The sequence below is a fragment of the Eptatretus burgeri genome, chromosome 13 (genome assembly GCF_056783735.1).
Source record: "Eptatretus burgeri isolate ZD-2024b chromosome 13, Ebu_testis_v1, whole genome shotgun sequence".
Lineage (NCBI taxonomy): Eukaryota > Metazoa > Chordata > Myxini > Myxiniformes > Myxinidae > Eptatretus > Eptatretus burgeri.
Window position 1 is genome coordinate 10,320,988 of NC_140973.1, and position 27,343 is coordinate 10,348,330.

Consider the following 27,343-nt stretch of genomic DNA (forward strand, 5'->3'; position numbering starts at 1 on the left):
AGAAGTCCTTTCTTTCAAGCTTCTGGGTCTCACTATCTGCCATGACCTTTCCTGGGAAAGCCACATTTCAAACCTCGCCTCCAAAGGCAGTTGCCGACTGGGAATCCTCCGTCGTGCAAGGTCCTTCCTCGGCCCTCCTGAGCTCCTGACCACTTACAAAGCTTTTGTCCGCAGCCTTATGGAGTACTGCTCTCCCCTCTGGGCTGGTGCTCTAGCCTCCCACCTTTCTCGGCTTCACACTGTAGAAACCAAGGCATTTCGGATCATTGGCATCCTCCGCCAATGTCATCTCCCAGAGTCTTTGGGCCTCTCACTAAATCACCGCAGGTTGGTTGGTGGTCTTTCTGTCTTCTACCGTCTCCTCTACAGCCTCCCCCCCCCTTGCTCTCTCTGCGATTTGTCCCCACCACATTTCCGCAGGGCGCTCAAGGTCCGCCAACAACCCCCTTCTGGTAAAACTACCAAAATCACGAATCACTGCTCATCTTCACTCTTTCATTCCTCTTTTTTTCCTGCCTTTGGAATAAACTCCCTCACTCTATTCATTCCCATTCTTCCCTCCAGGCCTTTAAAACAGCTGTTCACCACCACCTCTTATCATCACCCATCCAAATCCTCGATCTCTTCTACCCCCGATAATCCACCCAAGCCCACCTCCTTCAAATTCCCTGCTTTTCTTCCTGAAAGTCCCTGTAATGTCCATCTTCTATTCCCCATGTTCCCCGTCCCATCCCTCTCCCTTCCACAGATCTCTTATTGTCTCTGTTCCCCACTATTTTGTCCTTCCCACTCCTTCCCCTCCTGTCTCATGCCACCCTTGATGTGCGTTGTGTGTTAGCTCTCATACGAGCCTTGACAAGGTATACAAAAAAAAAAAAGTGATGTATCAGGTTTGCGGTAAATTATCTGTGCTAATGCTCGGCATGATTCCCGCAAACAAAATTCAAACAGCTTGCCTAGTTTCGGAGATAATGGTAAAGGCGATTTCCATTCGCGGCGATATTATGATGTCAACTTTTTTTCCAGGAAGAATTTCCAAAATCGGAGATGGTTACTGCCTGCGCGTGGGCTTTCTACATATACATGGCAAGTTTCACGAAGATCCGATGAAAACTCTGGGTTGTGAAACAAAAAATGTCAAAAAATAGGAATGACGTCATAAAAAATGATATGACATCATAGTGATGTATCATATGTGGGGTAATTCATCTCTGCTTATGCCCTGTTCGATTCCCACAAACAGAATTAAAAAAGCTTGCCTAGTTTCGGAGATAATTTTTTCGGCGATCTCCATTAGCGGAGATATTTTGACTTCATAACTTTTTTTCTATGAGGAATTTTCAAAATCAGAGATGGTTACTGTTACTGCGCAGGGTATTTTTATGCAATGCGCAGATGGTTACTTTTTTATGCGCAGATGGTTTTATGCGCAGATGGTTACTGCGCAGGGTATTTTTACATATATATGCCAAGTTTCAGGAAGTTTCGGTGAAAACTGTCGGCTGTGAAACAAAAAAGTCCACAAGAAGGAGATTAAGAACAACAACGTGAGTCAGACTTCGAGATCCTCCACGAGGATCTAAAAATTATACAATCCGGATCTTCAGCAAAATCTAACCAATTCGTCCTTGTCACACACTCAACCTGTCCCCCAAGTTTCGTCCGAATGAATCCCTAACTTTTTGAAATATTCTGCTCACAGCCAAACACAGACAGAAAATTAAAAATAAATTCTCGGATTCAGATCTGGATCTTCACCAAAATCGAATCGATTTGTTCTTGTCACACACCCAACCTGTCCACCAAGTTTCATTCGAATCCATCCACAACCTTTTAAGATATCCTGCTCACAGACAGATTATTGTCAGGTAAAGCGAGATCAGATCTTTGACTTGCTACAATGCAATACAATTCAATACCGTACAATGGTGCGTCCACTTTCTGCCAGTACTTCAGGAGCCTTCCTCTGGTATCCCACAGGCAGATGACAGGGCCATCCCCATCTCTCAGGGATAGGACATTCTAGGCACCCACCCGAAGGGACTGCCTCAGGTTAACCCGAGGAGGCCACCGTCTGTTGGACGAGACATCAGCACCCTCTGCCACACACTGGTGTGTTTTGCAGAGTGAAGTGTTTTGCGGTGGCCAGAGTGCAAATCCTGCCACCAACCTCCTCGGGAAGGTAACCAACTGCAGGAGGACGTCCGCAGACACAGTTGAGCACCAGATATGGATGGCCATCGGCTCATAAGGCTCACAAGGAGCTCCTTCACTCCTTTGGCAGGTTTTGCATTGAATCCAACTGGGTTTCCATGTCTGACACCCTCCACATCAAGGGGACCTGGTGGAGGGAGCCAGTGTCATCACCCACACTCAACCATGAGCAAGTTAGTACTAGTTTTACAGGATACCAAAGAGTTATGTTACCAAACAGATCAGGTCTAGCAAGTTACAGATCTGATTTAGCAAGTTACAGATCTGATCTGGCCTGACCAGACCTGACAATCAGGGATGCTTTGTACCATCTATTAGACACAGGACTCCCATCCTCAAACGATCCCCAACCCCAGCCTCCAAGTAGCCAGATTGCAGGTGCACGCCACTATGCCACCTGTCCTTTTTGTCCTTTTTCTCTTTTGTCAAGGGGGATCTCATGCCCTTGCTGCAGTTACCATGTAAGCCTGTAGAGTGTATACTAACCTGTTTCATGGTCAGATTGTCGGCAACTAAACCGTCACCCACACCAGGTTTCCTGGTGAGGAGGACGTATGGATATGAACACCCAGCAGGATTAAAAATAAAATTTATCAAAGGGTGGAGTTGCTTCTTGTGAGCCAACGGCCATCGGGCCATCCATATCTGGTGCTGATCTGTGTCTGCAGATGTCCTCCAGCAGTTGGGTTACCTTTTTTCTAGGACTTGTATCGATTTGTATCATGGATAAAAGGAAATTGGTGGATGGAAATCAGGATCGAAAAGAAGACAGAGATATAATTATTAGACCTAGCTATTAGACCCACGCAATGCATTTCGTCCCGTTCACCCATGAGACATGAGGGGAAGGTCTGACTGTACAAAGACTAACAAAATAACTGCCTGGGGATCACTGTATGTTGGGTGCCATTGCCTTAGAGGCATGTGGTTTTGTTGAACCGCAAAAAAAAACAAAACATATATATATATATATATATATATATATATATATATATATATATATATATATATATATATATATATATATATATATATATATATATATATATATATATACACACTGCATGTATACAACATATACACATGCTGAAACATGGTTGGTACATATGCACACCTGCATGCTCACACATCCTCTATCTCTATCTCTCTATCTATCTCTTATCTCAATCTCTTATCTCTATCTCTTATCTCTATCTCTATCTCTATCTCTTATCTCTATCTCTTATCTCTTATCTCTATCTCTTATCTCTATCTCTTATCTCTTATCTCTATCTCTTATCTCTATCTCTATCTCTATCTCTTATCTCTATCTCTTATCTCTATCTCTTATCTCTTATCTCTATCTCTTATCTCTATCTCTATCTCTATCTCTTATCTCTCTCTCTCACACACACCTTTTACACACCTTTTTTCTCACACACCTTTTAGTAAAACATCTTTTTTTACTATAATTCACTGTCTGTCCATCTATCTGTTCCCAGGTACTACAAAAACGGATAAACCGATCGCAATCATTTTTTGGCCGTGTAATCCTGGGACCCCTTGGAGTAAAATAGGCATAAATATGATAACATTACCCCCTTGACGGCTCCCGTAGGGAGCGTGTGCTTCTAGTAGATATAATATGCACGTCGAGTATACAGTACATAGGAAAAGGTTTTTCATGAAAAAAAAGATTATTTTTCTATTCCTTCCTTCCTTCATTCATTATATTTGTCCTTCTCAACACCACTAATTTATTCTGTGTTGCTAAGAACTAATTTGTCTCTTACGTTGAAAGCTTTTCAAATGACATTTTGAAATGATGAATCTCCTTTTATTTACTTGGCAACACAAACACGTCATGCCCTTTCCTCTTCTTCCTCACACAAATCTGTCCCAATTCTGGTGAACACGGAAACTTGAGGTTTGTTTAGTTCCCAAGCAGCTAGCTAGTGCTTGCCAAGCTAGCTGCTCATTATCAACGGTTTCAAATGGAGTGCTTGCTTGAGTCCTCGCCACTTGGCGAGCGCTCTACAAGAAACTTGGTAACTGAACACACCCCTGGTCTGTTCAAGAACTGTTAACCCTTTTCTGTTTAAACCCCCTATGTGCAATGCCACCCCCTGACTATTCTTTCTTCCATTTGACGGGCCCTTTCCCAATTCCTGAGGTGGTGATTCTGTCCGTCAATAAGTCCATTCCTCATTGTCCATTGGCCTCACTAACCCTTTCTCGCCCACTGGAGTCCCTTTGGCTGTGCATACCTCTCCGACACCACCTAATGGTTATTTTAAGGTTTACTGTCCACCCAATGATCACTACTCTCTTAATACATCTATTCCCTCTAACATGTATAAACTCGTAATCACCCATCCCAACTCTCTGTTTCTCATCTGCAGCGATTTTAACTGTCACAATGCCAGCTGGCTGGGTGTTGGCTCGACAACAACCAGTCATTGCATTGCATTGCAGCGAAAGCCTTCTGCGACTCTGTGGGTCTGACCGAATCTGTAAACTTCCCAACCCGGATTTATGAAACTGGTATATACATCCTCCCACCTGGTTATAGTTATGAATAACTTTCCATCCTGTTCCTCCTCTTCCCCTCTTGGCTACTTTGATGATGTTCTTGCCAGAGGCTACCTCTAGCTGTGTAATACAAGCGAGCAATCCCAATGCCCCAGAATAAGGCTGTTCACGCAGCCTGGCCAACTGACAGGGACTGCAATCTGCCCTCTCACAAAAGGATTGGACCACCATCTCCATGATTCCATCTGAAATAGATTCCACCTGGAAATACTTTCACGAAAGCCTGCTTTCTCTCATGCACCAGTTTATATGCCATATCCCATCTGCGGCTATTCTATCCATCCTCTCAACTCTGGTGGATTGATTTATTTGGGGAGGTGGTTGCAGTAAAGCAACTTGCTTTGCCAACATGGAAAACAAACCCGACTGAGGGTAAGTTCAGGTCACTTCTTAAGGCTCACAACAGGTGTGTGTCCATTCTGAGGCAAACCAGAAAACATCTTACAAACCTCACGGCTATACGCTGCAACCATTAAAGTATTGAACTGGAACGCATCTCAAAATTTAAAATTCGTTTGCGTCCCCTTTGTACTCGAACTAAACTTGACGAACACACAAAAAAAATTTAATTGTGTATTTTATTAACTTCTTTTCTCCACAATCTCATAATGAAGGTTTGTTGAAGATTTGATGACAAAAGCTCCATTGGTAAAAATGTTACGGCCTGGACAAACTGAATCTGAATGGTAAACAAGGATTTTGATTGAAACATTTATGGCTGGTCTACCACTTCACCGATGACATCATCCTTACAATGTGCTATTCCCCATTCGGAGTAGAATGAGATGTGCCAAGTTTCTAATTTTTCCGATTGGCGGTTTCAGAGATATTATGTTTTCTTCTTTTTTTTTTGCGATTAATCCAAGATGGCTGCCATGCCACGTGACCTGTGACATCACAACCAGCATTAAAGTATTCTCCATGGGGGGGGGAGGGGGAGGGGGTCATTCCTACCCTGAAAATTTTGTCAGTCGACAAGTGGTTGCTGAGAAGGAAAAAAATGTTAAAAAATAATACAGCAAAAAATGGCCAAAAAAGGGTCGAAGAATAACAATAATAATAATCATAATAATAATGAAAATTATTTTTACAAAATTATTAATTTATCTTCTCCATGTTCTCATCAAAAAGGTTTGTTGAGAATTTGATGACAAAAGCTCAAGTGTAAAAAAAAAGTTATGGCCTGGACGGACAGACGACAGACAGATACACAGAAGTAGTTGCAAAACCCCATCTCTCGCTGCGTGGTGGGACAGGCTAATGAAGTGTGCGAGTTACCTCCAACACCCTCGCTAAGTTCCAAATCCTGCCTGGGTTGTGAGTGGCAAGTGGTCTCGTCTTGGTGGAGGTTCCTTGACACCAGGTTACACAGGTTGCTATCTTTTTTTTCTTCCTTCTTTTTTCGACAGATCAAGGCTCGTGGAGGAGCTGCGGAACAAGTCACGCACACACGTCGAGAAATACATGAGACAACACTGGACTTGACTTCAAACAAACACTTCCCAGAGCACTGAGTACCAGTGAGGCCATCTTTATGACGTCACTTTTTTCATCCCACGCAGTGGAACAAATATGATTGAATTTCCTCCTCTCCATGGATGTCAACCTGTGCGATTTGTCCGTGCTCTATCCTTTAAGTGCTGATCAGGAAGCAAGGAATTGCAACGAGTCCCATTTTTAAAGTGGTCGGTATGACTTGGCCCGGTGTCAGGTTTGAACTCCTGACGTCGAACCTCATTCTTCTTCAGTTCAAGGAATTTCGGGTCGAAACAGAAATGTTTCCTGAACCACTAAGTTTCATCGAGTGGTTCGAGTTCAACCCCGAGAGCAAATCGCCTTTCAGTCAGACTCTGAACCTTTACCCGTCAATTTATGGATTAGAATCGATAGGTAGTTTCGGACGAAACGTTGGCTAAATTAGCGAATTGTTGTTGCTCCCGCCATCGAAGGTAGATGGGGGAAATTATGTTTTTAACCCTGTCTGTCTGTTTTTCTGTCTGTGAACCGGATGTCTCAAAAAGTTGTGGACTGATTCGGACAAAACTTGTCGGACAGGTTGGGTGTGTGACAAGGACGAATTCATTCAATTTTAGTGAAGATACCAATCCAGATCCGGATCCGAGAATTTTTAAAGTGATTCTTCACCATTGAGAGATGGGGACAAAAACTATGGATAGCTTGATATTTAAAAAAGTTGTGGACGAGTTATGACAAAACTTGGTGGACGAGTTGGTTAGGTGAAAAGAACAAGCCGATTCGATTTTGGTGAAGATCTAGATCTAGATCCAGATCCAGCCTATCGGTGGGAAACAAAACGTAACCTGTTCAGCCTGGCAGTTATGCAGAGAGAGAGAGAGAGAGAGAGAGAGAGAGAGAGACAGAGAGAGAGAGAGAGACACAGAGAGAGAGAGAGAGAGAGAGAGAGAGAGAGAGAGAGAGAGAGAGAGAGAGAGAGAGAGAGAGAGAGAGAGAGAGAGAGAGAGAGAGAGAGACACAGAGAGAGAGAGAGAGAGAGAGAGAGAGAGAGAGAGAGAGAGAGAGAGAGAGAGAGAGAGAGAGAGAGAGAGAGAGAGAGACAGAGACAGAGACAGAGACAGAGACAGAGACAGAGACAGAGACACAACGGGGTTTTGCAATCACTTCTGTGTGTCTGTCCAGGCTGTAACTTTATTACCATTTGAGCTTTTGTCATGAAATGTTTAACAAAACTTTATTATGAGAATATAGAGAAGAGTAATTAATTATTTAGTCAAAAGATCAAAGGTCAACGTCATATAAAATCTTCAATTTTCATCCGATTGATCTGAAATTTAAAGAATTTGCATATTGGTTTACCAATCGAAAGCGAGAAGCCGATTGATGTTTTGAGATCAAAAGGTCACAGGTCAAGGGTGCATAAAATAATAAAAATGTTAGTGACCCATTATGACCCAATTTATCGAGTGCAACGTGTTCTGTCAAGAAGGTCAAAGGTGAAGGTCACAAAATCATCAATTTCCATCTGATTGACTTGAATTTTGAGCAGGGTTTGTATATTGGGTCACTGAAACATTGCTTTTGAGGACAAAAAGTCATGGTCGCCGATATCAACAATTTTTGTTTTGTTACCTCGACCACCAAAAGTGGACGAAGTTATGTTTTCACCCCTTTCTGTCTGATTGTTTGTGAGCAGGATGTCTCATAAAGTTGGGGATGAATCTGGATGAAATTTTGTGGACACGTTGGGTGTGTGACAAGGATGAACTGATTAGATTTTGGGGAAGACTCGGATCCGGATTCGACTACTATAAATTTTTTTTAAGTGATTCTTGACCATTGAGAGACAGGGCCAAAAATGATATATAGCACGATATCTCAAAAATGTTTTGGGCCCGATAAGTTATTGTGCACCAGGCATTGCATGGCAGAGGTATGCGCTCTACTGAGTGCTCTTCTAGTTACCTCTGCCAACTCAGGTGAAGGAGTGTTGTTTTCAACCCTTTCTGTCTGTTTGTCTGTTTGTGTACAGGATATCTCAAAAAGTTGTGGACGGATTCGGATGAAACCTGCTGGACACGTTTGGTGTGTGACAAGGAAGAATTGATTCAATTTTGGCGAAGATCTGGTTCCGGATCGGGATCTGATAATTTTTTAAGTGATTCTTCACCTTTGAGAGATTGGACCAAAAACGATACATTGTACGATATCTCAAAAAGTTGTGGACGGATTTGGATGAAACTCGGTGGACATGTTGGGTGTATAGCAAGGACGAATTGATACGATTTTGGTGAAGATCTGAATCCGGATCTGGATATGAGAATTATGGAATTTTTAAAGTGATTCTTCACCATTGAGAGACAGGGCCAAAAACGATATAGTACTGGAAAGCATGATATTTTAAAAATATATTGGGCCTTATATGTTCTCGTAGATCAGGTATTACGTGGCGGAGGTATGCGCTCTACTGAGCGTCCTAGTTTTTTGTTTTTTTTTTAGCTGTTTTCATCATTTTTTCGAAAATGGAAGAAGTCCAAATACAAAGCGGACACGAGGCGGGCATTGCATTCTCAGATGCTTTCTCGGTGATAATGAAATGATTTGTTGTTGATACACACAAGGAACTTTGGTGCAGAAGGAGACCATTCGGCCCATAATGCTTCCGCTACACCAACCCCAACCCCAACCCCAACATCGTCACCCATCCACACAGGCCAAAATCTCTCTCTCTCTCTCTCTCTTTCTCTCTCTCTCTCTCTCTCTCTCTCTCTCTCTCTCTGTCTCTCTCTCTCTCTCTCTCTCTCTCTCTCTCTCTCTCTCTCTCTCTCTCTGTCTCTGTCTCTGTCTCTCTCTCTGTCTCTCTCTCTCTCTCTCTCTCTCTCTGTCTCTGTCTCTGTCTCTCTCTCTTCCAATCCAGGTACATATCTAAATTCCAATGAAACTTGTCCACCCCCTCCATTGTCAGGGACACCATTCTATGCATGAACCACTCTGAGTGAGAGACTCTTAATGGCGTTTTGTTTGAAGGTTATTAATTAGTTTTCCTTGAGCAAAGGTCAGTTTGAAGACTAGTTGTATCGTTTAGTGAATTGGAGTATGTGGCTGATGTGAGAGCTGCAGGTTCGAATTCCATCGGTTTACCTATTTAATAGTAAGAATGACAAAACACCTGATTACTAAAATTGTTTAATTTAAATACCTATTTAATGAGCATGGGAAGGGGTGAATTAACTGAGAAGAGTGTCTTGGTTCTTGTGAATGGTTATAATGTGCAGTATATAAATGGCTTTGTAATCCATCCTTTCCCATTCCTACGTGACAGAATCAATGCATCATCCCATTCATCCCGATGGATGGAGTTGAGCCGACATATGGCATGACGGCTCGATTCGTTACGACATATCATGATATCAGAAACACGTCATGATGAAATAGTTTACATTTGTCAGCCGACGTCATATAACCATGAATCTTGCGTTTATTAACGTCCCGAAGCGAGTTCGATGCTGCGAGCACACGAGATAGCCCACTTAACGTCTCCCACGATGAGCGCTGCTCCGCGATGCGGCGCCTCCTGCTGGCACCGAACGCTGGAGCGCATCAACTTTCGTTTGCGTGGAAGTTTTTTCAAGTTACACGAACGGGCTGTTTTTCATGGACCGAGAAACTTGCCGAACGCACATCCTCCTGACCCCTCCCCACCCTCGACGAGCGATCCCGCCTTGGCGCGGTCTCTGCAGGTGGCAGGAAAAGGGCGGCGGAACCGCCCGGCTCGACACCGACACCGACACGACGCGCTCGTACTGGGCGGCTCTATAAACGCTCTCGCTTTTCCGGAGGCCCCGATTCGGGCAGTACAAGAGGGCCGTTGGAGTTTTGGAGGCATCGCGGAGACTTTCTGTTGCTGCTGACTGTCGCCTCGATGGAGTCACGTGGAGGCCACGTGGCTTTGCTCGTTCTTTTGGTGATGGTCGCGGCAGGTAGGTCCATTGCTCGATCACCCTGCTTTTGATATCCCTCTCTTCATTAACAGCGGAGGACTTGATGAGTCTGCTCATCGAAATGTCGTGTCGATGTAAATTCCTTTTTGCAAAGTCACGTGACCATCTCGATCCCTGTCTCACCGCGTGGCATTCACCGTCACTTACAATAATTGTGCCAACAGGAGGCATTGTGCCCGTTTCACCAGACACCAGGCCGGGAAAAAGTGTCCTGGATTTGTTGCATGAGGTTCCAAAAAAATGCATTCGCCTCTTTTACTCCATCTTCCAAATTGCGTTTCAAGCTCATGAATGAGCCTTGCAGACGTCACATGTAGGACAATGACGTCAGAAGATCATGATACGATGAACATGATTACAATTCGGAGACGAATGGACGAGTCAACGCAGTCAGTATAAGAGATTTCAACCGAATTCAGTCCAAAACACGAAACGAGGCAAATCATCAATATTATAAGAGAGCTGCGTGTGTGTCTGCGTGCGTGCGTGCGTGCACGCGTCGTCAATTTTATCAGACATAGCTGAACAGATCTTCGTCAAACTTTCAGAGGTTCATCAGTGAGTGCTGGAAAGTGTTTGAGGCAAAAAAAATTCAAAGTTGGATTTTCGGGGATTTGTTTTTTTTTTTAATCACTCTATTGTGCTTTAGCCTTTGTATCTACTTGAAAGGTATTACTAAATGACCCCCAACCCCATTCCTTAGTGGGTGTAGATTAGTGTTTTAGCCCCCCCCCCCCACAAAAATATAAGAAAAACAAAATTTGATTTATTCAAAATGCCAACAGGATGAGAACAGCATCAGGCAACGCTGGGTACCCCCGCTTGTTCGACATAAAACAACACAACAGTCAAAATTGTTATAAGTTTGTAAATTTAACCTTCAATTAATTTTTGTACCAAACCAGCTCCAAATTCGTTTCTTCTTCTCCATTTATGTATTTACGTGGTCGTGTCGAAAAGTTACACAGGCAGGCAAGCACTGGCATGTTTAACATTGCTGCATCGCTCATCTCAACTGCAACTGTTTGTTGTTTCTTCTGGACACCATTCAAATTGGTTTGATGTGAGCCACAGGGTGTATATCCTTCCTTTTATGAAATGTGGGAGTTTGGGGTCACGATGCTTGTCTTTCCGTCCCTTTTTGTTTATTCCAACCTGTCCTGGGAGAGAGGCCAACTGTACGTCTGTCAACGTCTCATTACCCAAGATTACATCCATGATCCACTTCTTTCTTTCTTTCTTTCTTTCTTTAAAGGACTTATTTCCTGCACCATCTCGTCGGGTCGGCCAGGGAAAGTGTTTGGCTTCGGTCTTTCACAAACCGGTCGGCCCAGCGTGACATTCGACAAAGTAGGTTGAGCAGTAATTTGTAATGTGTTCACGGTGCTGGAGGTAGCTCGCCTAGTCTTCGTGAAAGACACCTTTGGATCTTCCACGAACTAAACGTCCCACCAACTTATACCGGCAAACGGGACGCCCGCTTAACATCCATCCGAGAGACGGCACACACATTGAAGAATCACCCTGCCCATGAAACACCAGGATGACAGTTTATAGCTGTGTTGGGATTTAAACCCAGGCTACACAGCTTAGAGGGAAGTGTTCTTACCTCTTGGCCATCCTGTTAACCCACCCTTGATCCACCCAACACACAAAATAATATATTCCCGAAAACAACTTTTTTTTGATCATCCTTATTTTCCAAAGATAAACGGTTTGTCTCCCCCCCCCCCCCAACAATTTATAATCAACACTTTTTTGTTGGTTTAAGTTGGTGTTCTGTTTCTCATTACTTAATGTTCTGAAAAATCAGTGTTATTTAGATAGAAAAAAATATATACTTGTTTAATGAAATGTGACTTTATCCTGAAATAAGAACAAAATATAAATGGGTTTAAATGAAAACTACTCCATAGAGCATTTCAAATGGAAAAACAAATCTTGATGTGTTGAGAATGTTTGTTTTATAAAATGTGTAAATTTCACACATATCATTGGCAAGTGCTTTGATTGTGATATGATGAATACAATGTCTGGAAATGGAGCAAAACTTTTACATACTAACCTGCTGTTTACAAAGCGATAGATACAAGGCTCCCAATGGAGCTTTTTTGTAAACCAGAATCGTGATTGAGACATTTGTAGACATCAGCGTACTTTTTAGCTTCTCTGGAATCGGAATTCCAGATAAGGTATTGTCATCATGCACCATCCATCCGTCCGTCTATCTCCAATTTGATCTCTCTGGCCAAACCCCCAGGCCGATTCGGCTGAAATTTGGCAGCAACGTTCCGCTCCTGACTGGTAACCGGGACTGCAAAGCTCGTTCCGGTCACTTGACTTTAAGTAGGTCAAAATGGTGGTCATGCAAATTTATTCAAAAATCTTCTTCTCCAGACCCATCAGTCAGAATGCTACCAAATTTGGGTTACAACATTAGGCCAGGGCCCAGATAAGCTACAAGTCCAGTGGTCCTATGTTTTTTAAACAAGATCTAAGGCTCGCAGTGGAGCTGACGTGTGTGCGCGCATACACACACACACACACACACACACACACACACACACACACACACACACACACACACACACACACACACACACACACACACACACACACACATACACACACACACACACACACACACACACGTTCATGGATAATAAAATGCATGCAATTGTACAAGATCAACCCTCAAATAATGAAACTGACAGAGAAAGGAATGGAGCTTTGGAAAACCACAATGATATTAGGGTGCCCGGAAGGAAAGATCAAAATACCAGGGGTGAAGATACGTCAAGGGATCTTCTAGAGAGACAGCCTTTCACCCCTCCTATTTTGCATAGCCCTGGACCTCATCGATGGACCTGAAGCAACCTCATCGATGAGCAAGTACATGGATATATCCCGACAACAAATAAGAGAATGTCCAAAGAGACAATAAAGGTGACACATCTACTCTACATGGATCATTTCAAAGTCTTTGCACCAAACGACGAATAATTGGCAGAACAATTCAAATCGGTGAAACGGTACTCTGACGACATTCAAATGGAATTTGGCCTAGATAAGTGTGCGTGCTAAGTGCACATTCATACAAGGTAGACTAACAAAAATGGACAACATAAAAATTGACACAAATACAACAATACAGGAGCTGGACAACGAAGCATTGTACAAATACCTCGGAGTAGAAGAGGGCCACCAAATATGTCACAAACAAATGCACAAAACAATTGTCAAAGAATACCTGTGTAGAACGAGCCTGATACTCTAAACATATATTTCTCCAAGAAACAAAATCAAAGCCATAAACCAACTCACAATACCAGTATTCCAGCACAGCTGTGGAATAATACACTGGCCACAATTAGAAATCGATAAACTGGATATCAAAACAAGACAACCCTTCACCATCCACAAAATGTTTTACAAAAATATGACCACCGGACCTGTAGCTTATCTGGCTCCGAGCCTGATGTTGTAACCGAAATTTGGTAGCATTCTGACTGGTGGGTCTGGAGAAGATGATTTTTGAAGGAATTTATGCGATTTTCCCCAAAATTGACTAAGTCAGCCATTTTGACACACTTCTAGTCATGTGATTGGCATCCCGCAATTTAACATCGGGACCCTCTTAATGTTGCAACACAAATTTGGTAGCATTCTGATTGGTGGGTCTGGAGAAGAAGATTTTTGAAGGAATTTACCAATCTGCCATTTTGACCTAATTAAAATCATGTGACCGGAACGAGTTTTGCAATCCCTGTTAATAATCAGGAGTGGAACGTTGCTGCCAAATTTCAGCCACATCGGCACAGCGGTTTTGCCAGAGAAGTCGAAATTGGAGATGGACTGATGGACGGACGGTGCATGAAAACAACACTTGGAATTCCAATTCCAGCTGAGCTAAAATCGATGCATCTTGAGAATTTACCTACCGGGATGAGAAGGAGGTAGCGACAAGATGGAGTTTAACCAAGTGCACAGAATGACAACTGTAGGTTTGGCTGAATACGTGAAAAGTGCAACAGACGATCGAATCCAATTTGTAAGCAAACACGAAGACAACAACAAACCTTAGAAAGGTATCCCTAACCCACCTAGCAAAATATTTTCAAAGACAGGTGTGTCGAGAAGGGCACTCGGTAAGCACATACCTCCACCAGGCTGATTAGTTTACGTTTTGTATCCCACTGATAGGCCGGATCTGGATTCGGAGATGAACTAAAATTTAATGAGCTTGTTCTTGTCACCTAACCAACTCATCCACCAAGTTTCGTCCGAATCCGTCTAACTTTTTGAAATATCGTGCTATATATCGTTTTAGCCCAATCGCTCAATGGTGAAGAATCACTTTTTTTAAAATCTCGGATATTCACCAAAATCTAATCAGTTCATCCTTGGCAAATACCCAAGCTCTCCACAAAATTTCGTCCAAATCCGTACACAACTTTTTGAGATATCCTGCACATGAACAGAAAAACAAACAGACAGAAAAGGGGTGAAAACATAACCTCCTTCACCGGAAATCTGGATCTTTAAGCCACATGTCTCGTATCTGTACTCAAGGAAGAAAACTTTGCCAACCCACTCATATTCTTGTGTTAATAACCTGTAAAAAGAAATGCAGTTCCTTTATCTAATAGACCTAACCAACTATGATGAGCTAGTCAGTTCAGCCATTATTTCCAAAATGGCCTCTATAACCAGGGGCCAACTGGGGTATACCCCACTCAACTAAGTTCTTTCTTAAAATCTCGAAATTCTGTTGTAATTTTGCATCACAAAGTGCATACGTTTTGCATCAAAGGATTTGTTGAGGGTATCACATTTCATAGCAGCACAGAAGGCATCTATTACTAAAAGAAGCGTGCATGTGTGTGCGCGTGCGTGCGTGTGTGTGATGCTTGATTCTGAAAGGTTCCTGTTGTCGTAGAATAAAAAAAATGGTTGCCTCAAAAGCTAATAATCGATTTACCATACTTGGTTTTGAAAGATAGTAATCTATTTACTTGGAACAGAAATTCATATCGGTTTATTCACAAAAACGACTGTTTTCAAAGCCTGTCTTTCCAGGAGGAAAAAGGAAGAAGTGGGGCTTTAATGTAGCGGTTCCAACAATATGACAGCAGGAACCCTTGAGAATGAAGCGTGACAGACACGGAAGGATTACACAAAATTATATATGGCAATACTTCTCAAAGCAAGAGAAAAGTTTATAATAGTACATGGAAGGAAGACACAAACGCCAACAACCACAGCCATGGCAACAGTTACACCAACGACAACCACGTGTTATAGAAGATCCTTTTTTTCACATGTTTCATTTCATTTTACATCCTCACTGACATTCAATGATCGACATGCAATATGTTTGTGAAATGAAACATACAGTATTGTTTTTTAATTAAACACATCAGCGAAGCGGTGGGGTCGGCACGACGAGTGAAGTTCTTTATGAAATTCTGTTTTTAGAAATATTTTTAGTTGTTTGCCAAAACCAATACACAGATTTCACATTCCACTCTTGATTATTTCAAAGTTAAAGCCAGACAACTACAACTACTTCTTGAGAAGCTTAAATTACTCCCACCTTGTGCGCTTTGCTGAGGCTGTAGATTCGCCAGTCTTTCATGAACTGGCTGACCAGGTGTCATATTTGACTGAATATGATTCGGACAGGAATTTTTTTTAATTTCTTCAGGGTGCTGACCGAATAACTCGCCAAATTTTTGTGCAAGAGTAACGTCCAGCAATTAATGCGAGTTGATGAGTTCCCAGGTTAATGCCCATCCGAGAGACTGCACGCTTTGTGCTGAAACACCGTACCTGTGAAACACCATTCTGAATGTTTATAATTTGATGGGGAATCAAACCCAGATAAGACAGCTCAAAGGTAAGTAAAGCTATACTTCCTTTGTACCATTCTGTCTGGGGACTGCTGATATTAACGATCAAAATGGCACCTGTGGAATCATCCACCTGTATCTACCGTATCATAAGCATAGCACACATTGCAGCCGACCTCAGGCACTGTCTCTTCTCTAATTTGATCATCTCTGACAACTACTTTGGTTTCTGACATGGCCGTTCCACCTTGGATATGTTACTCTGTCTGACACAGCAGTGGATGGACACCTTGAACCACAAGCAAGAAGATAGGGCTTTTGACACTGTCTGGTATTCAGCCATGATTGTAATGTTCTTTTCCTTTGGTATTCAGGGCTCCCTGCTCAAATGGTTATCCGACTTCTACTTTAGGCGGAAAGGGCGGTTGGCTCTTGATGGGTGTCCTTTCCTATTATCTTTCCGTTCAAGCTGGGGTTTCAAAAGGTAACATCTTAGGACCTTCAGTGTTGTTGATCGATTTCAATCTGATTCTTTTGAAAACCAACTTTCCCATTTTGGCAATGACTCCATCCTGTGTCCAACCATACATCACTCCTGTTGGCTACCCACTGGCGAATCCCTTTCATTGGACCTGAACAAGATAAGCTGCTGCTTAACTATTTGGAGCTACTAAAGTTCAATACAGGAAGGTCACACAACACATTCACACTGTCCATCCATCCATCCATCCATTGGAATCATACTCTGTGCAGAGCATTGGTGCTGCCTAAGCAGTCTCCTGGGCTATTGGTCCACTCCTGGATGGGTCGCCCAACACAGGAGACCAGCAAGCTGGCACTCATTTTTTCCGACGTCGGAAGGATGATAGGCAGAGTCAACCCCACTTGCTATTAATTCAACGGCTGAGTGGGATTTGAACTTGGGACCCAAGGATCCTAAGCCCACCACTCGAGCCATTAAGCCAACACCAGGCATGCATTCGCACTGTCTCCTAACGAGTATTAGTACTCAAACTATCCAATCCACTTATCTGGGCAACCAATGGAAGAGGTGCGGTCCCGAGAACTTCTTGGCATGACTGGATGTCATAACCTTTTGTTGAAGGATCATGTCACCATCAAATGCTAGCTGCCTACTGGTTTATTCCTCATCGAGCTAAGGCATTTATGAACCACATTAATCTCAGTATGTTGTTCAAGGCTTTCAGATGGAGCTTCATGGAGTTTGGCTTCCCACTCTGGGCTGGTGCTCTTGTTTTCCACCTTGCTATTCTTGAGGCAGTCAAACGCAAGGTTTTCCACACCATTGGACCTCAATGCAGGCGGCAGATTAATTCCCAAGTGCTGTTGCTCTCCCACTGACAGCAAGTTGGTGGGCTCTCTGTTTTATACAAGCTCACACCTGACCTTGCTCCTCCTGCCGACTTCTGCGTCTCCCTTCCTCAAGCCACCCCAGGTCACATGCATTCCTTAATAAACCCTCAACTGCTTACCCTTCTGAAGTCCCGGTTGGTTGCCCATCAGCATTCATTTGTCCCCTCATTCTCGAAATTTTTTAATTGTCTCCCTGTGTTTGTTGTGTCATCTTCCTTTCTTCAGTCTTTCAAATACCTGCCCCCCACTACCCCCCATGCACTTACCCATGCACCAACATGATTTTTACTATACATGCTCATTCTTTCCCATTCTGTTCTTCTCTGTTCTATTGTTACTCTTTTATGTGTTAATTCCTCCTTTCCTCCTTGTGTATCTTCACCCCCATACCATATCATTGTCTGTAAACCTGCAGACCTTTGTCATTGACATCCTCCATGAGCAGAGATTCGCGTGCAGAAAAACTGGTGTACCAAATGGTAGACATCACATCTCATTTACACCATTCCTCCTTCAGAACAAGTCATGCAGGTTCAGTTGTGGATTGTAGTCTGTTTCCTTTGAACCTCAGATTGAATTCCAATAAATTCCAGAGTGGATCGATTTTGTTTAAGTCGGTAGTCTGGCCGAGCCACACTGCACATCATATACTGCATGTTGCTCTTGTCAAACCAATCCTTGAAGGACAGCAGTATGGCAAGGTGGAATGTACAGTCAGTCAACTAAAGGAAGGAAGGAAGGAAGGACATAGCTGCCAACATTTGAGGAAGGACATAGCTGCCATCGAATAGGTTGAGCATATGGTAACTAGATTGATTCCATGGCAAGCTGGACAGCTGTGAGGAGCGACGGAAGGAGAGAGGACTTTATGCATTAAAAAGGAGGTGATTGCGAGCTGACTTGGTTGAGATATTTCAGGATAATGAAGGGTATAAACTAAATAAATGCAGAAGACTTTTTCAGCAGACTAGACAGTGATAGTACTAGACCAGGGGCCGTAGCCTGCGAGTGGAGAAGAGGAGAGTTAAGACGGCAGTAAGGGAGGGGTCTTTCACTCAGTGAGTAATTAATGCATGGAATGGTCTCCCTGAAAAGGTCAACAACAGAAAGAGTAGATAGGTTTAAAATTGGATTTAGATACCTAGCTGGATGCATTGGAGAGAGGGGAGTACAGGGATATTGTCAGGACTTGTAGGTAGCTTGCAGGTGGATGGGAGGTAGTATACGTGTGGTGACAGTGATGTCTGCAGAAGGGTCTGCCTCCACCCTCTTTCACCCCTCCAATAATTAATTAATTAATAATAATCTAGTTATAGTCATAATATAAAATCTCTTTTGTTTAAATATTATTTGTTTTCATACGTGGTACCTCCCTCTACCCCCATTGAGGTTGAGTCTGCGGCATGAGACGGATTTGTTTGATTTGGTATTGGTGTAGCGCAGACATGATGGACCGAATAGCCTCCTCCTGTGTCAAAGTACCTTCTTGTTATTCCTTGTTGAAGGTCCTCACCCGGTAGAATTCCATCAGTGGTGCAAAAATCCTGGTGTTGCCTCAGTGGTGAGGGTAGCTGGCTTGGGATCTTAGGGTCCTGGGTTTGAGCCCTGTTATGTTGGCTTCTGCATTAACACCAGGTTCCCATTGTATGCTGCCTTTTTGGCTGCTGGTTGCATCATTGGTTCGGGGCACAGCTATGCCGCTGATGCAGTGCCCCTTTACCAGTACACTGGTTCTCATTTTGACGACCTCGGAAAGATGGCAGGCTGAGTCAACCCCCTGGTGTTGATTCAGCTGCCGACAGGGCTCGAACTCAGGACTCCAGGATCCCAAGCCACCTCCCGAACCGCTAAGCCAACGCCAGACTTATTAACACCAGGATGGGGTTGACTCAGCCTGCCATCCTTCTGAGGTTGGCGAAATGAGTAACAGTGTGTACTGGTATAGGGATGGACAGCATCAGCGGCATCGTTGCGCCCCAACAAAATGATAGCTACCCGGCAGCCAAGCTGCCATACACAAGAAGAAGTGGTGCAAAATATCACAATAAAACTCCTTCATAGAGCAAATACTGCTTTGCATTGTGGGAAAAGTAAGCACAAGCAGTTTGGGAGGATTTGTTTCAAGTTTTAGTGTGCTCTTCCACTATGTTTGGTAACAGCTTTAAGTGATAAGAATTACTCTTTCTCAACAATGTGACATAGTATTAGCAAAGGCGACTGACGACTGGGGAAATAAGAAAATTGTTTTACCGTATTCTGAAATGCTTCTGAGACCTGCTTTTGTGTGAACAATACGTATAGGACTTTCATGTGTAGTTTTTGGCAAATGCGCTCAGCCACCTAACAGGATATTTACAAAACCACAAGAATCCCTCCTTTTGGTCAAGAAATATCTCCATCACTACCCATGCTCTGATTGGTTCTCTTCTCAAAGATGGGCTACTTGAGCATCGAGTTCTAGTTCATCTAGTTCTGGGAAGTTCATCGAGTTCTGGGAAGCTATGTCTAGTTCATAGAAACCTTTAATGTTTTTCACTTCACAATCTCTTAGAGGACAACCAGATTGGCATTTTTGGTGTTCCCATCTGATACCAGAAGATCCCATCTCAAGATACCAGAATCCCAGGTTACAATCCCAACAATTCAATTGTGTTGGTTTATCCACTGTCTCCTAAGTCCCTTCAATTAGTGTAAAAATTCACGAATCCATCTGCCATGAGAAGCAAGGAGAAACTGACGTTTCAGTCATTAACCCTTCGTTGGAGTAGCCTCAAGAGCTTGAGAAGGAAGTATGGTTTGCAGCATCCAAGATCAGTCACTCAGCCTGAATAAGATAACAATAACAAGATAAAATTGACGCTGGATATTATCTCTCCACCGTAGAAGTGCAATCTTGAGTTTTAGTTCGTATATGTGCATGACGTTTGTGGAGTCAATAATATATATATATATATATATATATATATATATATATATATATATATATATATATATATATATATATGTATGGATCAGGATTCCAACGCAGGCGAGACAGCTCAGAGGTGACTGTGCATACCTCTAGTGTGTGTGAGTGTGTGTGTGTTCTGGGAAGTGGACCGTGTGTGTGTGTGTGCGTGTATGCGTGCTCGCGCGTACCATAAAAGACAAGGAAGCATGTAAAAAAAGTAGTTTATAAAGAACCATTTGAATATTTGAAGAACAGTTTGATCCAGAGGTGAGTGGGGTGGTTGAGCTTGTTGGTGGACATGTTATATTTAAGGTCAGATTTGCTGATTTCATGTATTATCATATAATAGAATGTGTGATGGGAGTTGTAACTACAATATGTGATACAAAATTAAATTCTCTTGTGAGTAAAGTTTGAACAGTGATGTTGCATTCATGGGTTGACTGACTGCCTGGATGCAACTGAGGTTGTGGATCTACTGATGTAGGTAATCTCCTGATGTGGATCCGTGACCAAGGATGTGGATCCTCCATTTGGAGAGGTTCTGGTCTGAAAGGATCGAAATCTCAAGGAAGAATGATGCCCAGCTGATGTTCCATGCGGTCGTGAAATCATTCAATTGCTCACAGGTTAAGGTTCTTACTTTAGGTAAGGGAAATATGTTTCGAGATTTACAATTTAAAAAAAGTTGAATATAGGATGTTATGAATTAACATCATTTAATATTATTTATTTTTTCATTTAAAGTTCAAAGCAATAACTTTTTCCAAAAAGGGGAGAATTACCAACTTTCTAATGGAATTATTTTTTGCTCTTTAAGAGTCAAAAATTTTCCATGGCTAATCTAAATAACGAACTTCAGCTGATAAAGCAAGAATGTAAATCTGATAATCCAAGCATATCTCAAGGTATTGTTTGGGAAGTTATGTCTCGTTCATAGAAACCTTTAATGTTTTTCACTGCACAATCTCTTAGACAACAACCATGTTGGCATTTTTGGTGTTCCCATCTGATACCAGAAGATCCCATCACGAGATTCCAGAATCCCAGGTTACAATCCCAACAAAATTGTGTTGGTTTGTTCATTCTCAACTAAGTCCCTTCAATTAACATGAAAGTTCACTAATCCATCTGCCATGAGAAGCAAGGAGAAACTGACATTTCGGTCATTAACCCTTCATTGAAGCAAAAATGAGCAAGTGCCTTTCTTGGCTTCGACTAAGAGTTAAGCCAAAAAGCTCAGATTTTGCTCACTGCCCATGGTGGTTAGCATACCTCAATCAATCCCTCGTTAATGCCATCCATTGCTCCACCTGTCCATCCACGCAGAGTGATACAAGTCTCCACCTGCAAGACACACTACACACTTTCATATGCAGCCTTGTGGGTGCTGGTTGCATCATTGGTTAGGGACACAGCTATGCCTTTGATACAGTGCCCCTATTACCAGTACAATGGTGGTCATTTCGCTGACCTCAGAATAATGACAGGCTGAGTCAACCCTAACTGGTGTTAATTCAGTGGCCAACAGGGTTCAAACTCAGGACCCCAAGCCAGCCACTTGAACCACTAAGCCAATGCAAGGCTATACCTACAAGACTAGTTCTTCATTCACTAATATCACAATCCATCCATCCTTATATCTTTGTATTAAATGGGAGTTTACATACAAACTCCTACATGAACCTTAAAGAGTGTAAACAAGAAAAGGAGCAATCAGAGATTGTAGAACCTCACCAAGACTTGTTTTGTGTGGTGTTTGTGTAGTTTTGTGTGGCGTTCGTATACTGGTGTGTTACATAATTAATAAGACATAATTAGAACTGCCACTTTATAAGCTGCTGGCAGTGATGACCGGGTACCAAGATGTCCTACTTTGATGCAACCTCGCTTTGATCGGACACCTGACCCTGACGCATGACGTATTTTATTATTACTATTCAATTGAATTCAGAATGGGATTAAAATAAATTCAATTCAGATCAAATGGAAGACCAAATAGGTTCAGTCCTGCAATGGAGTTATCAGAAGGAACCTGAACAAGCAAAAAGCAAAGATGAAATCCGGAGGAACCTGGATAGGATTCACATTTCAGCTACTACTTCTCTACCCTCAAACCCATTCAGGCACAGCCAAGTGAACCTCATTAAAAAACAAAAACAAAACCAAGATCAAAAAATTAAATCATTCTGGCTGCCAGACCATGTGTCCGATGAAGTTGAAATTTAAAACATTTATTCCATATCATCACTAGATCATAATTATTTAACATAAGTTTCACTTCGATTGATGAAGTGGTTCTCGAGAACACATTATTTAATATTCTTCTTAAATCCAACATGGCTGCCAAACCATGTGAGCTATCAATTATTCCTCACAAAAATTGTACACCCATGCCTTAAGGGGCTGTCACACCTTGACGTTTTAGCCAGCGTATGGCAACGTATCAAAATGTATGTAAAACGTTGGCGTACGCTGAACGAATGATGTTTTTAAAAAAAGTTTTTGGCGTATTTGTAACGAGTTGGATGTATGCATAACGTATTAGTAACGCACACAGAACGTTTCGATAATTTATAGATAACTTATACCAACGAATGCTTAGCATGTTGTCAGCATTCACAACGTATGTCCAACAATAGTCTAACGTATACATAGCGCGCGGCAGCGTATCGCCGATGATCACATGGCGGCGCCTATTAAAAGGCTGCCGCTCGACGATTCAAATCATAACTGCACTAGACATCGAAGTGTCAAGGCCCTATCACACCTTGATGTTTTAGCCAGCTTATGCCGACGTGTGAAAATGTGCCGAATACGCTGGCACACATCGAATACGTTATGGGTAAGTTTTGTATACGTTAAGAGCACGCTGAAGCACGCTGGCATACATCGTAGTATGCCGAGCACGTCGACAAATTTTAAGCATGCTTAAAAATTTTCGACGTATGCCAGCGTATGACTCACACGTTCCGCATACGCTGGCTATAAGTTGTAGGCACGTTATGCGATCGTTGACAGACGTCAACACACGTTACTTGTAAGTTACTCATAAGTCAAAACACGTCGAGGTAATGTTTAGCATACCCGAAACTTATTTCTAACCTATGAGTAACATGCTTTGAATCTATGTGTAACGTATCTCTAACGCACATTGACGTATGTAGACGTATTTGATTAACGTCTTCCGGACGACCACAGAACTTACTGAACGTGTTTCTAACTTACAGGTACCGTATAATGGCATATTGGCAGCGTTTAGGGGAATTGGTATATAAAAATGGGCTTCAAAGGAGGAACCCGTCAGTGCTTCAGACTCCATGGTGACATGTCCATGTCAGCAGTATCAGTAGTAGTAGTAGTAGGTGAGTGTGTCATTAGTAGTAGTAGTTGTAGTAGTAGTAGTAGATCCATGTCAGTAGTAGTAGGTGAGTGTGATGGGGAGGGTGTGGGTGATGATGGATCCTCCTTGCGTCCGCGTCCACGGCCACGACCAGGAGACTTCTTTGCAGCATTCTTCGAAGTTTTCTTCGGCTTTTTTTTCATGTTTTTCTACGCTGAACTATTGATGTTTTTTAAAGTTTTTGGCATATTCATAACGTGTTGGACAAATGCATAACGTATTAGTAACGTACACAGAACGTTTCGATAACTTATACCAACGAATGCTTAGCGTGTTGTCGGCGTTCACAACGTATGCCCAACGATAGTCGAACGTATGCATAGCGCGGCAGCGTATGCATACGTTCTATTCATAGGCATAGGCTATTCATAGGTTGCCGCTCAACAATGTAAATCATAACCACACTAGAAATCGAAGTGTCAACATCACCGTCATGCCGAAGAAAAGAAAAAAAAACAGCAACATGGAGTCTAGAACACTGACTGGTTCCTCCTGTGAACCCCATTTTTATATACCAATTCCCCTAAACGCTGCCAATATGCCATTATACGGAAGCTGTAAGTTAGAAACACGTTCAGTAAGTTCTGTGGTCATCCGGAAGACGTCAAATAGGTCTACATACGTCAATATGCGTTGGAGATACATTACTCATAGGTTCAAAGCACGTTACTCATAGGTTAGAAATAAGTTTCGGGTACACTAAACATTACCTCGACGTATTTCGACTTATGAGTAACTTACAAGTAACGTGCGTTAATGATCGCGTAACGTGCCTACAACACGTTACTCATAGGTTAGAAATAAGTTTCGGGTACGCTAAACATTACCTCGACGTGTTTCAACTTATGAGTAACTTACAAGTAACGTGTGTCGACGTGTATCAACAATCGCATAACGTGCCTACAACTTATGGCCGGCGTATGCGAAACGTGTGAGTCATACGCTGGCATACGTCAAAAAATTTTGAGCATGTTAAAATTTGTCGACAAGCTCAGTGTACTACGTCGTGTGCCAGCATGCTTCAGCGTGCTCTTAACGTATACAAAACTTACCCATAATGTATTCGACGTGTGCCAGCGTTTTAGACAAATTTTTAATACTTCGGCATACGCTGGCTAAATCGTCAAGGTGTGACAGCCCCTTTAGGGAAGATTTGTGTGAAATTTCCCCTCGATCTGTTCAGTCGTCTGGAGAGGAAGATTTTTTTTTGTACGTTTTAGGGTAAATCCAATATGGCTGCCAAACCATGTGACCAATGATGTCAGATGTGTGAACCTTTTATTCCTCATGGACAGGCGGTCATACCTGGAAAGTTTCGCCTCGATCTGTTCAGCCATTTCTGAGAAGAAGATTTTTGAAGGGTTTTTTAAACAATATGGCTGCCGAATAACGTGACTTATGTCGTCATTTAATTTTTTTTGTGGACCATTTTATCCCAAGATGACCCTCAAAATTTTTCATACTGATCGGATGTAACGTTGTTCATGTGCAATTATGACATCATAACGAAGGCACCTATGACATCAAAAAAATTTCAGACTGTTTCAATGTTTCAATGCCATGTGCGATTTCAATTTTTTTCCTTGGTGCAGTTTCAGAGATACAGAGGTCCAATATTTTTCGCTTTTCCCAACATGGCCTCCACACCACGTGACCTATGATGTCATAACTATCATTAAAACATTATACATGAGTTGTCGCTCCTATGGTGAAAATTTTTTCTCGATCTAACAAGCAGTTGCGGAGAAAAACACGAAAGTTATGTGTGGACAAACAGACAGACAAACAAACAAACAAACAGATGGACCCAAATGCAATACCCTCTCCTTCGGCAAGGGTAAATATAATTTAACATGAAATAGATCACAACCCTTGAGTTCTTAGGGAAGTTTTGGTTGTAAACAGAACAAATATTCTCGATCTCTATTAACATTGTGAACCGTGTTGTCCATCCGTCCGTCTCCCCTTTACAGCGGCCAATTCCTGCGCTGCGTTTGGAAAGCTGCGCACACAGACAAAGGTCAACATTCTCGTGTGAAATGACAGGAGAACAAGCATGAATAATGTTGATGCGAAATTTTATTTTGCAAACAGGATATTTTCTCCTCTTTTAAAGCAATTGAACCTCCACCACCCGATGTTGCACCACCATTTTATGGTGGGCAGTATCAGTAGCTCAGAGCGTTGGCTCTTAGTGAAACCAAGAGTGCAACACAATTAACCTTTTTAAAGTCCATGATTTATAATTTGCTTCATTAAACAATAATTTAAATTGATAGATTCACTTAAACTTTTCCCATCACTGGGGACGCATAACTTTGGTTGTATTACATTGTGACGGGTGTGAACCCCCTGGGAGAACGAAGCATATACACAGAGTAAAGCTAGTTATATCTTAGTTAGAAATCCTACACTTACTTTTTCCTATTCCACACGCTTTCCACATTAATTTCTCTCATTACATGCACCAGCTCGAGTACTTCCACTAAAACGTCCTAACTCGCCCAGCCCGCGATTCCTTAACCCTCGGCCTCAACACAATACGCCACCGCCCCCAGACCAGTTGGCGAACACCTGGGACCAAACGATCATCCCAAAGAAGACAGCGTGCCAGAACTATAAGGGCCAATCACCAGGTGTCACCAGAAGTCGAAGTAGCGGAACACTAATCAGGTATGAGGGGAAAGGATCTGTTGGAAGGTAAGCTCCTCCTGCGGAATGAGGGATTGAACACAAGTGAAGGGGGACAGATGCCAAATAAAAGGTGAGAACCAAGCTGGCAAAGAGACGACAGAGAGGACACCCCAAGTGGAATGAGCATTACGACACCGGCTCACCTCACACCTCTTGTGAATTCTTCTTGTGAAATTTTTGTCTGATCGGCTTTCTGTCTATTCTTCTTTCTTTCTTTTTCTCATTCTGCTTTCCATCTCCTTTCATTCCTTTATTCACTTTCTCTCGTTCTCATGCTTTATTCTTCTTACACTTTCAACACCTCTCATCCCTTCGCACCTTTGCATCGAGCTCTGCTGGTTAAGCTACATCGCCTGAATCAACCACTGACCCCTGCTTTTCCTCATACACCTCCCGCACCTTCCAGCCAAAACAGCTATTCACCACTTCTCAGATCATTCCCCATCCAAAATCATGATGTTTTCTACCCCTGTTAAACCACCCCCACTCCTCCGACCCCTAATTTACAGTTTTTCCTTCCTGAGAGTTTGCTTCTGAATCCATCTTGTCCACCCCCTGCATCTTCCCCTACCCCTCATTCTTACCTCCATCCCTTGTTTGTCCATCTCGGTCTATTTTGTCGCTCGGCCCTGTTGTTGGCATTCACCCCTTCTCTTTCTGTTTTTCTTTTTGTTCTGTTGTGTGGTAATCCAATCTTTGTTCCAGCTCTTCCACAAGCCTTGACTTTGTATGCAAAAAAAATTCAAAACAAGGCCCTCAGGATCATAAGAGCATCTGCAAAATCCACAAGTGTTCAACACTTCCATAT

General features: G+C 42.5%; 1 protein-coding gene across 2 annotated transcripts in view; it reads left to right on the plus strand.

Moving 5' to 3' along the window:
• The first annotated feature begins 9,947 nt into the window (after positions 1-9,947).
• Positions 9,948-27,343, plus strand: part of LOC147013825 (bone morphogenetic protein receptor type-2-like) — a 69,702-nt gene continuing 52,306 nt past the window's right edge. The window contains exon 1 of one of the 2 annotated variants that reach the window (XM_085851087.1): positions 9,948-10,241. In XM_085851087.1, the coding sequence (XP_085707213.1) occupies positions 10,184-10,241 (58 nt within the window). In that variant the 5' untranslated portion in view covers positions 9,948-10,183. The remainder of the gene's footprint in view (positions 10,242-27,343) is intronic. The other variant, XM_085851086.1, reaches the window with a different exon arrangement.